Source organism: Gossypium hirsutum, chromosome A08, assembly GCF_007990345.1.
Source record: "Gossypium hirsutum isolate 1008001.06 chromosome A08, Gossypium_hirsutum_v2.1, whole genome shotgun sequence".
In the NCBI taxonomy this organism is placed as follows: domain Eukaryota; kingdom Viridiplantae; phylum Streptophyta; class Magnoliopsida; order Malvales; family Malvaceae; genus Gossypium; species Gossypium hirsutum.
Window position 1 is genome coordinate 93,115,431 of NC_053431.1, and position 13,090 is coordinate 93,128,520.

The following is a 13,090-nucleotide window of genomic DNA, read 5'->3' on the forward strand; positions in this document are numbered from 1 at the left end:
ATATATAAACACCTAATATTAATGGAGGGGTTGTTTTGCTAAGTCATCTAAACATAGAGGATCTAATTTTTCTTTTTCTTTTTTCTTTTCAATAAAAGTGCTAAAATGTAATGTAAGGTGTAATACAAGGGGTTTTATGATACTTTTATCTCTATTTTTTTTTTAGTATTTAAAATTTTTACATTAATTTCCAAAATTAACTATTTTTCTTAAATTGATCTTTGAACTGAGTGAATCATGTGATTATTTTGAATCTAAATTAATCGCAAATACTCTAAGTGAATTAGTGAGTGTAATTAAAATTTGATAGAAAAGTTTAAAAAAAAAATAAAGAGTTTACTGATATCAACATGCATTAAAAAATGCAAATATGTTTTTTTTATTCAACTGACACGAAATATATATATATTTGAATTTTGAGAGTAACATGCAAATATTTTAATTATTTTATTGCAAGCCCACTTGAAGATTAAGCGGTTGAGCAGGCATTGACCAAATATTTTCCATCTCTCAAAAACAATACTTGTTTCATAACTAATAATATTAAGTACTAAGAATTTAATATTAAAGAATTAAATATAAGTTTTATGTTTTTAAAATTAAAATTTTCGATAAATGGAATTTTTAATATTTTAAAAGTAACGTGTTTAAAAGATCATATTAAAAGAAATAAAATACAATTGAATAAATTGAAACTTTTTACATTAAATATAACTTAGTTACTCGTTTATTTATTATTTTTCACACTTTTTTTTTTGAAAAATTGGGTAAAATATACTAGGTCACTCTAAAATAGCATTATTTCTATTTTGATTATTCTAATTTTTTTTGTCAATTTAATCACTCTAATAAAAATAATTGCTCAAACTAGTCGTTGCTGTTAAAAATTTTGTTTTTTTTTTACTTTTAACTAAAGTTAGGGTCTTCTTTATAATTAGTTCAATTTTTTTTTGTTATTTGCAACATAAGCCTAAAGTTTTTAAGTTTTTTCTTTTTCCTTCCTCTTATTGTTTGTTTCGTGGGAAAAGTAATAGAAGATGAAGATAGTTTTGACTCTTTTAAAACAACCCAACCCCACTCTCATGGACGACAACTAGTAAACGAGGTCGTTACTACTCTTATTAGTATTACATGTGCAAAAAATAAAAATTAAAATACTAAAACTTCAAAATTTTAATTAGTTAATATTTTAACTTAAAAAATAAAGAAAAACTCACGTGATTTATCTTCGACCCCATCAATTTCCTTTTAATTTTAAAATTATAAAAAAAAAAGTTGAATGTGGTTGGAGATCATTTGCGGAATTATCATTTACCAACTATTCTGACACTTCTTCTATTGCAGCAACGACGTTTTAGATGTCGAAACCTCTTCTTTCTTTCTAATGCTATTTTTTTCATCGCTAATCGATACTTTTTTTTTTTTACAATTTCAATAGTTTAAAAATTACAGTAAAATTGTTTATTTTGGTACAACTTGTTACTAAGATGAAATAGATTGTTTTTAATAATTACTTGATTGTTAAGGCTTGCTTAATTTCCTGAAAAATTAAATTCGCAAGATGAGCTTGATTACCAATGATTAAGAAGAACCCCCATGGCAAACAAGGCTAGAACCAAGACAAGAGAAACGAGGATGAAGATGTCAAGTTGAAGGTGAGAGTGGGGTTGGGTTGGGTTGTTTTAAAAAAAGTCAAAACTATTATCATTTCCTCTGTTATTTTTTTCAGGAACAAACAAGAAGAAAAGGAAAAAGAGAAAACTTATAAACTTTAGTCTTATGTTGCAAATAAACTAAAAATAATATTTTGGATTAATTGTAATGAGGTCCTCAAATTTAGTCAAAAGTAAAAAAAAAGTCATGTCAACAATCTGTTAGTGAATTAATAGAACTTTAAGTGATGAAAAAATAAGTGTTAAAAAAATTTTTAAGTACTGAAAATTTAATTAGTGAATTTAAGTTATAAAATTTTATTAATATATTACTTAAAATTAATTATTGTTTGATAAATATAAATTTCAAAATATAAATAGTTATATTCAAAAATTTATTCCTAATTCTTAAACTTTTCACATTTTTCTAAACAAAATTTAAATTTTAAGCATAAAGCTTTTATAGAATAATATAATATTAAAATAAATAGAATGAAATTGAATTAATTGAAAGTATTCTCCATTAAGTGATAAGTAGCTTTTCTTTACTTATCATTTTTCACATTTTTTTATAATAAAAAAAATTCTATCGAATTGTTTTTATTTTAGATTATTAAATATATAGAAAAATTAAATCATTTAAACTATTCACTTGATTTAATTTTTCCGATTTATCAAACAATGCATTAATTTTTTTTCAATAGGTTCAAGGCCTTATTATTTAAACTTACAATTTTCTGAACAACTTGATCTTTGAATTTTTTTTTTGTCTTCATTAGTCCAAAAATTTAACAATTTGGTCTTTAAACTTGAATTTTATTAATATGTGATGATAACGTGACATTTTGAAATTGTGTCATATTATTACTTGAAAATTAAAAATATATATATTAAAAAATCAAAGTTATGATGTGACACAATCTTAAAATGTCACATTATCACACCTTAATAAAATCCTTAAGTTGAAAAAATGTCTAAGTCTAAGAATTAAATATTACTTTATTCCCAAAAAAAAAAATTATAGATGACTAGGAGGTATTTGGTGATTCTAATAGAATGTGATACCTTAAAATATTATTGGTGGAATTTTTTTTAATAACATTTAGTATACATTAAAAACTGTTGACTAAAATTATGAGAAGCGTAGGCTAATAGGTTTACTAAACATTTTCTGGGCAACATGATGATAATTCACACAATTACACTTCTTAATTAAAGTCAATGTTCATGTATTTTAATATTTTATTATTAAATATGTAATAATAATATTTTAATTGATGACATTTAAATTTATAACCTTAAGTGATGTAAAAATGATTCAAAATTTTCGATTAAATATAATTTATTTTAATATTATTTTATTATTTACATGTAATATATATATATTTCGAAAACATAATGTAACTTAAATATTGGGAGAAGAAAATACAAATTTTTATTAATTCACTCTTTAAAATTAATCTGGATTCGAATAGTTGTTGTACTAAAAAAACCTATTAATTGCATTTTGCTTTTATATAAATAATGAAAGAAAATGGATTTGAAAGAAGGCTTTTTTTTTTTTAAAGATAACCTAAATCAAAATAAAGAGAATTTCTTTTATTGCTTTCCAAAGATAACTTTTCCTACTTTCCAACTATATTAAAAATTAAAAAATTTTAACAATGATCAAGGGAATCACTTTCCAGTAGAATTATTGCTTTAGTTCAAATAGTGAACTTAACAATGATGAAGCCTAATTGGAAATTTTTGGAGCAAAACCTAATAATTTCAAAGTATAGGTATGTTGTTTACAAACTCGATTACTAAAGCTCAACAATAGGCTTGCACATTCAAATTTCTACTTTATGAAATACAACAGTCAAGCATATTCACAAAAGGTAAAGATAAATTTATTCAATCAAGATAAACTTTAATATCAATTCCATTATCAATTTGGGATTGAACCACAGCTCTGATTTTGCCTTCAAATTTATCCCTCTCCCTGGGAGTATAAGAAGCTGTATACACATCGCCTTCTCTCGCTCTCTCGGCCAATATCCTCCCGATCGCCAAGCAAGCCGGAATGTCCGATCTGGATCTCAGTACTGCTTTAATGTCCTTTGAGTTTGTGCCTGCAACTGCAACTTGCTTACATGTCACCCTATGTGTAACCGAAGCAGAAACAAAGCGCTTTGAGATGAAGACATCGAGTGTAAACGGTTCCATGTAGGCTTCAGTTTGTTGTTTGAATGAGACATGCTTGTTCGGATTCTTCGACTTCTTTTCTTTCTGATAAGTGTACGGCCTGCTATTATCATCGTCAAGAAAATCCTCTACTCCAAAAAAACTTTTTTGTGAACAATGAACCTGTACTGAGAAAATGTTGTATAAAGTTGGCAACTCTGAACTTTACAAGCTGCTAATGAAGCAACACTTTGGCACCGGCTGGCATTGCACCTTAGCCTCAAACATCGAAAGTGCCTCGAACCCAAATTAAAGTTCTCTTTAATGAAGAAAATCTATCAGTTGTGCCCCCTCTCATGGTACTACTTCCCTATTGGTTACTCTTGTACCCATTCTTATACACTACCATCAAGTCACCCGTTATATAGTAAGGCATTGTGAGCCAGGCCAATGGCCCCCTCCTCCATCCCAAAGGCCCCATGACATATTTCTACTAGTTCTCCGAACTGCCTATTGTGAGAACCATCCGATTCTAGCACCCCAAACTTTTGTTTTGTAACAGTTACCAAGCAGTATTTAGCCTTAATTCAGTTAAAATTCACAGATTTATTTCTTTCATGCTTCGTATACATAAAGGACTTGACAAAGCAAGTTGCAAAGTAAGATTTTTATTTTTCATGTTTCAACGTACTTTTGTTTCTTGAAATATCAAACGATGAAAACAATCTCTGGAGACCAATGGTTAATGGGTTTGGATTTGATTTGAAAATTCTCGAAGGAGGACGAATTGGGTATTTCCACAAAAACTGAAACAAAATTTAAAAGAATAGAAAGTTACCTGTCCAGCATGAAAAGAACTGGTGGGCACGTACATGCAAGGCAAAATAAGTTTATCTCCAGAATCTGAAACTACCCTTTTCCTCAAATTCCATATTACTTGCTTCAACATCTCACAGACAACACCCTGAAAACCAGAAACAAAATGTAAAACATACATATAACACTTCGCAGAGCGTATAAAGAAGCATTATATCGAACAGTTAACGTGCATTGTTAAACAAAGACTATTGCCAAATGTGATCCAAAAATGAAAAATTATAGTCGATTTCGAAGTAAAATTGATATGTTTTTTAGGTGGAATAAATGAAAGTGAGATCAAGAAGAGTTTGGGAATGTGTAGAGCCGGTCTAGCCCAGTGAACAAACTTCAATGAAAAGGAAAAAGAAAGAAAACATGGAATAGACTATCTTTTTTGTTTATTAAAAAAAATTAAGGTAAATTCTTCTTCATCGTATATGTAAATTTAATCAGGAAAAATGGAAATTACGCAGAAAAAGAATAAATTTTAACTAATGAGGAGAAAAAAGAGTAAAGAGAGAGACCTGTTTGGATTCTGAAACAATCCTTGTTAGCAGTTTTGCGCAGTCAAAGGCTTTCGATGTCTCCACTCCACAGGTGATCTCCGATTGGATTTTGTGCAAATCGTAGCCGTACACGATGTTACTATATTCCCTTTTATAGTAAAAAATAAAAATAAAAAGAAGCTTGAATTTTTTTTAAAATATTTAATGTAATATTTGAACTATTAATATTATTTTATTGTGGTACTTAATGTTAACACCGTTGGTAAATTACTAAATTAGTTAACGAAAATTCCACATGTAAATTCTCTTTTTTCCAAATTATCAAGGCTAGACTCATTGATGGTGTTAACACCAAACACTATAATAAAACACATATTAATAGTTTAAATATCGCATTGGATATTTTATGAAAATATAGATACCACAATAAAATACATATTGATAGTTCAATTACTATATTAAACATTTTTAAAATACAAATATCACATTAGACATTTTATGAAAGTACACATATGATATTATCTCTACAAGTCTTTTCATTTTATATTGAAAAAATTAATAATATATATTATAATTGCTATTAAGTTTTGGTTGTTATTATACAATTAAAAGTAAGAGTTTAAAGTGGAGTTGTTCACAATTTGAGCAGAACATTAATGTCATATTAACATATTTTATATTTGTTTAACTCTAATTTGACTTGAAACATGAATCTAAAATTATATTTAAGTTCAGCCATATTTAAAAATGGTTAATTCAAGCTCATTTTAAGCCTATCATATATATTTTTTAAATTTTTTATTCATTAAAATTTTTAATCTAAGCCATAATCCAAAGATATTAAGATAAATATAATTAGTGGTATTACAAATTTCACCCTATTAAAATGATATATACTGAATGTATATATATAAATGAAGAAATGTGACCTAAACTAAAAACTATCAACAACAGTAACTGTAACATGAGACTCACTTCAGGGAACCACTAAACAACATCCCAAAAATTCCTTTAATTTGCTGAATTCCCATTTCATTGGGGATTCCTTAAGTTTTTTAAGCTCCATATTCTCATCCTTGAGCACTTTAATGGCCAAACTCAATTCCCTAATCACTTGTCTCTTTTCTTCATCTTTCCCCAATAATTGAGCCTTCACTTTCTTGTTATCTTCTTTCAATCTCTCCACTTCTTCCCTTAACTTCATCGCTACTTCTTCATTTATTATATTCATATTGTATTTATGTTGGCTTTCAGCGTCATCAATTTCGGATTCGGCATAGTCTTCAGAATCCATAGTATCGGAGCAACTATCATAGGCTTTATCCGATATGTGCTTCATGGAACGAAATGATGCTCCTAATGTTGTTACGACATGAGTTCCGTGGCTGAACTTGGCTCGATCGTACCGCTCGGCAAGCGAACGGTGAGTTCGGTAGAGATCTTCCACCAAGCTAATCAGCTCGGGCCGTTTCTTGCAGTACATTTCGGCACGTTGGGCAAAGGAATCTGCATCTTCGTCGATCAATTTTAGCATTGCCTTTGTCTTCTTATCCAACTCTGCCATTCACATATAAACCAATTAAAGTGGTCCATGTTGTAATTTTCTTTTTTGTTTTAGACTTTAAATTTGATAATTGGGCTCACTTCACTATTTGGATTTTTTTTGTTTGTCTACTTAGTACTAGAATGAGTCCATTTTAGTCCCTTAATTTGGAATACATAAAAAATTAATAACATGACAATTTAAAATTATATCACATTATCAAATCAAATATATTAACTAAATTCAAATTTAATAATCAAAATTCTAATATCAAAATAGACTACAAAAAGTTAAATGTAACCCTTTTTTTTTTAAATCGGACTGATGGTTGAACCAATCAGGTCGTTGATTGTCAATCTGTTTGGTTCAATTCGATTAAAAAATATTAAAAAATTTGATTTTGCTCAATTCAATCGGTCCGTACCAATCTCCAAGTCAACCCGATCAAAGCCTTTCTCTAAACTAATACCATGACCAGTTCACGATCCAACTAGTTCAATCCGATTCAAACATTAATGTAACATTAATGTATAATGCCAGTAGTTAATCCGCAAATAATTATTAAAGATTAAATGCTTATTCAGATTATTTAAAAAAAACCTTTTAAATAACTTTTTTATTATTTTTGTTGGAAATGAAATCGTTGAAATAATTACTAAGTTAAATAACAAATTCTAGAGTGACTATATACCTATAAATTAACCTAATGAAAAAACTAAAAAAAGTGATAAGGGTTTTACCGGAAAGAGTGGAATGAAGCCATGGAGAGCGGCTTAAGCCGTCATGATGACTATGAAACCACCACCGCCGCCGCTGTGAAGCTTCCACCTTGCACATCCCGAAATGATTAAACGATTAGTAATAAAATTTTCAACAATCAAACTGGCCAAATACAAAAAAGATTTAATATGGAAAGAAATCTCTGTTTGGAATTTTAGAAATAATAGCAAGGAAAGGAGGGGTTTTACGGTTGTAGGAAAATGGGCGAGAGCGTTTCTCTTTTGTCTCTTTATTGGTTGCTTTCGTTTCACTGAGTCAGGAACTCGGGACTCAACGGGCCAGCCCAATTGTTGCGCTTATGAAGAAAAAATCTATTTCCATAACGGTCGGATATATATCATATAAAATTCGTAAACTTTCCCATTTTGATGTCAAAAGCGAATTGAGGCCTTGACTTAACGGTAAATGGAATGTTCGGGAATTTTGAGCTTTTAGGTAAATTATATCCAATGTCTTTAAAGATTGTGTTGGGATAAATAATTCCATTGGAATAATTTCTTAGGTTTTATAAAGGAAATCATCGCTTGTTTTAAATTTACAAAATCAACAGAGTTGGCATTTGGGAAATGTTGATTGATAATGTCTGTTTGGGATCATCGCTTAGCGTTTGTAGAAAAATCACAATCTTTTCATTTTTTTTAAGGTATTTCATTGAACGGTAGTAAAATTATCAAGTTGTCATATAGCTAGGCAAAGCAATACGTTTCTACTAAAGGGGGCAAGACAAACGACTCACACGGTAAGGTCCCACCTCTATTTTTAACTAATGATTATGTCCTTTTGAGTACAGATGGTTCCGTTCTAGAGGAAGCCGGATTCGGTACGTGATCGAGACGGAGAGAGGATTCTTGGATACAATAAATATTTGGGGAATTGTTTTGTTTTTTTACGCTCAGTAGTAGGGTATTCTGGAAGGTCTATCTTCTTTGATTATGGAGCGAGGATATGACAGTGTATTGATTCAATTTGACTGTCTTGAAGCAGTTATAGCTATTTAAGAGGGATCTATTGAAGGGTCCAACTCTACATTGGTTTGAAGAATTCATCAGATATTGTTGCGTTTTAAACAATGGGACATTAAGCACATTTCTAAAGAGGATAATCAGGAAACAGACCATTTGATCAAATTGGTCCAATATAGAGATTATAAGTTATGTTTGTTTGCGACCTTTCCGTTAGAGGAGTTGGTCTAGTTTTTGTATTTTGTTTTTAATTCTACTTTTTCACCAAAAATGACTTCTGAAAATGATTTTTGGAAATTTTTTTACTTTCTTGGAAAAATTAATATTTTTTAGTGTTTGGATGAATATGTATAAAATATTTTCTGTTATTTGACAGATTTCTTAAAAATATTTCATAAAAGTTGTTTTCAATGAACAGACATACATTTGATATTTTCTTATATTTTCATTGTTTAATTGAGTTTATTTTATATCTATAAATTTATATTTTATATTGTTTTTGCATATATTAAAAATATTTTGTTAAATTCAGGTTCATTATAATGTTATTTTTTAGTTACACGACTACCAAGTGAGTATTTTTTATTTAAAAATGTGACATTAACAAAATTGACAAAAAAATTTAACAATGTCAATAATTGTACTTGATTTTCAAATATGAAAAGTAGAGGGATTAAATTCTTAAAAATGAAAGTACAAAGACTAAATTGCAAATTTATGAAGAGTATATACACTTATGACATATTTTAACCTTTATACAAAACATTTATTATTAAAATATTAATATTGAATATTTTCAATAATATGTGAAGAATATTATTTCAAATTATTATTTTTAAAATTTATTATTAAAATAAAATTAAAATATTAAATAATTTATTAAAATAATAAATTATATTAATTATATTAATAATTTACTAAATGACTAAATATAAATAATTAAATATGTATTTTGAATAATATTGAAAATATAATATTTTATATTAATATTTTTAATATTTTTAAAAATAAAAATAAAATTTATTATCAATATAATAATAGTAAGTTTGATTTAAGTTAATTTTTATATAAAAATAAAATTACCTACATGGGAGCTCTTTTTCAGAAAATGACTTTCGCTTTTCAAAAGGGTAAGTCATTTTATAGGAAAAAAGACTTATTTTATGTTGAATTGTAAGTCATTTTTCGTTGATCAAGTTGTTTTCTATGAAACAAGCACAGGAAAATGCAGAAAACGTTTTCCATAAAACATTTTACATGTAAACAAACGAATCCTAAATTATTAATAAATTTATATTTTGGTAATTCAACTTTAAAAAGTTACAAAATGGTTACTGAATTATTCAAAAGTTTTCATTTAAGTCACTAAACTGTTCGAAAGTTTCTATTTAAGTCACTAGACTGTTAAAGTTTCTTTTTTCTTTTTTTTTTGTTATAAATAAAGTTTAGCTAGTGAGCTCTAAGTGGCAATTTGACGATCAATACAATGGATCAATACCATCAATGAGTAGAAGAAAATACTTTAGATCCAAGTCGATCTGATAGTTAGCATTGGAGATTGGAGAAGAAAGCTATTTAGATTTTAATTCGTAAATTCATGACATTTAAAGTTGTTTCATGAAAAGAACTAATTTGTAAAAAAGAAGATGAAGGAAAGTTTTCAATTAGTGCAGGCGATGCGAAAGAGAAGATCATACCAAAACAATTTTAATAGCCTAGTCACTTAAATGAAAACTTTCAAATAGTTCAGTGACCATTTGTAATTTTTTTGAAATAAGTGTCCAAAACATAAACTTATTAATAGTTTAGTAACTTTGGGTTTAGTTTTGCTTATAACTTAAAAAAATCAATAATGAACGTTAGATATACAGTCAGCCCTATCTATAATAGTTACCGGCTATAACACCATTTCGCTATAATAACCAAGTTACTAGTAGAACTGATTTTTTATGTTTTATTTTAATCCCCCATAACAACTTTTCACTTATAACAACAACAACCATAGTTATAAAGTACATTTTTTTGTTAAATTAGTTCTATGTAACAACATATTGTCGAAATTTTTAAGTGAAATTTTAGTTATTTCACCTAGGCAAATCTATTAATTATAACTTATTAAATAAAAATATCTTAATTAAAATATTATTTCAATAAAATAATTAAATTTCACAAGAAAAATCTATTAATTATATTTTATTAAATAAAAATCATTCAATGAGTGGAATTAAAGACATCAATTCAATAAATTATTAAGTTCCCTAATTAAATATTCTACCATGAATTTGGATCATCATAAACTTATAAATTGATTACTTAAATTTAATAACTCGCAATGAATTAATTAATTTAATTTCATAACTTGTACCGATTAATTGAACTTGTTAGATTTATAAACTCCATAATTAATCATGTGAAAGAATGTAAAATAAAATATGTATAAAAGTAATAATGTGTTCACTTTCTATATGTCTTTTAACTTTGTTGATTTGATTTTCATTTTCCTTTCTTTTTAACATAATTTCTACTTTCTTTATTTGATGAAAATTCACAATATGAATTCTTTTGTATGTTTACGATAATTGTCTATCCATAACAGCATGTTGTTATAGGTGTATAACAACCGCTTCTCTATAACAGACAAAATCTTAGTAGACAGATAAAGCCATAATAGAGAGGGTTGACTATATATAGTTGGTTATGTTAATTACATTAAACATCTTTGAGCTATTACTTGAATTTGAAATCAAACTTTAAACTTAAAAACATTTTAATTGAGTATTCAAAGTATCAATATTGTATTAATCACATACTTCCATTTGCTTAACATCAACATGAGAGTTAAAAACCAACTAAAAATTGATATGAAGCTTAATTAAAATAAGTTATGTGTACATGCTGCATGAACGATGTCATTGAAATTTAGGATGACAACTTTTTTACCATACTTGATCCAAGCTATTTGAGTGATAGGTATAAACATGTTTACAATTTGTCCACATGTTTTAAATATACTCTATATCATATTCGAGCTAGCATTAATCCCAAAGATGACGGCTAGGCTAACAAAATAATTTAATTGATATGATACTAATACTTTAAGATTCGATGAAAATAAATTAAAATTTAAAAACTAATTTAGGGTTTAGATCATAACTTAGAGACATTTGTGTAATTAATCTATATTTGTTCTATACAAATTCACTTGATTTTTAAGAAAATTCCATGTATTTGATAAGGTGAACAAAAATTAGTCTCTAAACTTCAACAACTTTTTTCAAAGTGATCTTAGAACTTTTTTGTCCATATTAGTCCCGTAACTTGAAAAATATTCTCAATTTGGTCCTTGAACTTCAATTTCCTTAAGATATAATGACATGACACTTCGAGATTGAGCCATGTCATCACCTAAACATTTAAAAATTTTATATGAATTCTAAAAAAAAACCAATAAATATTAAAAATTTATAAAGATATTATAGGTTTTTTATTTTTTAAAATTAAAGTGGTGACGTAGGACAATCTGAAAGTTTTGCATCATTATGTTTTAATTGAATCAAGTTTATAAATTAAATTGGGAAAAGCCATCAAGTTCAAAAATTAATGTAGCTGAAAGAACAATTTAAGGACTGAGGTGGATAAAGTTGCAAACCTAGTAATTAATTTAAAATGTTGTAGACTTTAGCTTAATGACAAGGTTTGACTTTAAAATTTGTGAGAGTCCATATTTGAGTCCCACTTTATGTAAATCATGTGTGAATTCTCTTTTTAGATTTTATTCTAGTTTAAAGTCTTATAGCGTGTGAATTTTATCAAATTTTATTTTAATTTAAGTTTTAAATTATTCTAATTATTGATTTAAACGAGCTTTATAATGATTCGTTTTGAATTTTTTAATTAAAATGTGTATTATTTCTACTTGTAACTTGTAACAGCCTAATTTTTAGTGGTACTAGAAAGTGCGGTTTCAGAACTCCATTTCTGTAAATCGGGTCCGTAAGTATTAAATATGATCATTTGTGAAATTGTTATAAAAGAATATTAATATTTGGTCAATCAATTTTGTCAATTAAATAGTTAATTTAAGTACAGAGATTAAATTGTAAAAGTTCAATCGCTATAGGTTTTTAATTGACCAAAGACTTAGAGACTTAAATTGCAATTAACGAAAGGTTCAAAGTGGTAATTAAACTATTTTATAACATAATAAAGTGGAAGATGGTGGAATACCCTGCTAATTGTAATTAAGTATTGATTTTTACTAATTAATCCATGGTTAAAAAAATTAAACTAGATTAACTAATGGTTTATTAAGGTATAAAAACCAAATTAAGTGGAATTTTTGTCATTTTCTTCATTCCCAACTGTCCACCATAGCCAAAACTTGAAGAAAATTCCTAAGAAACTTCAAGACATTCAACCATCAAATTGTAGGTAAATTCAAGTCATTTTCTTGTAAATTTTATGTTTTTGAGGTCATGGGAGCTTGATTCAACTAGCCCATGTACCAATTTATAAAAATGTTAAAGTTTTTGAAAGTTGTCATTATTGATTTCTTGAAGAATTTGGTGTTAAATTGACAGATTTTAAGTTTAGATTATAAAAATGACTAAATTGTAATATTTC

The 13,090-nt window shown here is 27.1% G+C and overlaps 2 protein-coding genes across 2 annotated transcripts; both read right to left on the minus strand.

Annotated features, from left to right (window-relative positions):
• Positions 1–3,398: 3,398 nt before the first annotated feature.
• On the minus strand, positions 3,399–5,845 carry LOC107947913 (uncharacterized). Its single transcript, XM_016882415.2, has 4 exons — positions 5,835–5,845; positions 5,201–5,330; positions 4,657–4,782; positions 3,399–4,001 (listed from the first exon to the last, which is right to left on the minus strand). The coding sequence occupies exons 1-4, from the start codon at positions 5,843–5,845 to the stop codon at positions 3,549–3,551; spliced, it is 720 nt and encodes a 239-aa protein (XP_016737904.2). The 3' UTR covers positions 3,399–3,548.
• Positions 5,846–6,004: 159 nt separating this feature from the next.
• LOC107953327 (protein NETWORKED 3A) lies at positions 6,005–9,606 on the minus strand. Its single transcript, XM_041075965.1, has 4 exons — positions 9,555–9,606; positions 7,694–7,800; positions 7,466–7,553; positions 6,005–6,739 (listed from the first exon to the last, which is right to left on the minus strand). The coding sequence occupies exons 1-4, from the start codon at positions 9,604–9,606 to the stop codon at positions 6,159–6,161; spliced, it is 828 nt and encodes a 275-aa protein (XP_040931899.1). The 3' UTR covers positions 6,005–6,158.
• Positions 9,607–13,090: the final 3,484 nt, after the last annotated feature.

Excerpts from the sequence above, each read along its gene's own strand:
- LOC107947913 (XM_016882415.2), bottom strand. Across the intron at positions 4,783-5,200 it reads TTGTTTCAGAATCCAAACAG|GGTGTTGTCTGTGAGATGTT; the intron begins GTCTCTCTCTTT and ends TCTGGTTTTCAG. Across the intron at positions 4,002-4,656 it reads GTTCTTTTCATGCTGGACAG|GTTCATTGTTCACAAAAAAG; the intron begins GTAACTTTCTAT and ends TTCTCAGTACAG.
- LOC107953327 (XM_041075965.1), bottom strand. The coding sequence starts at position 9,606 with ATGACTTACCCTTTTGAAAAGCGAAAGTCATTTTCTGAAAAAGAGCTC. Across the intron at positions 7,554-7,693 it reads TCGCCCATTTTCCTACAACC|GTGGAAGCTTCACAGCGGCG; the intron begins GTAAAACCCCTC and ends GGGATGTGCAAG. Across the intron at positions 6,740-7,465 it reads GCTTCATTCCACTCTTTCCG|AGTTGGATAAGAAGACAAAG; the intron begins GTAAAACCCTTA and ends TGTGAATGGCAG.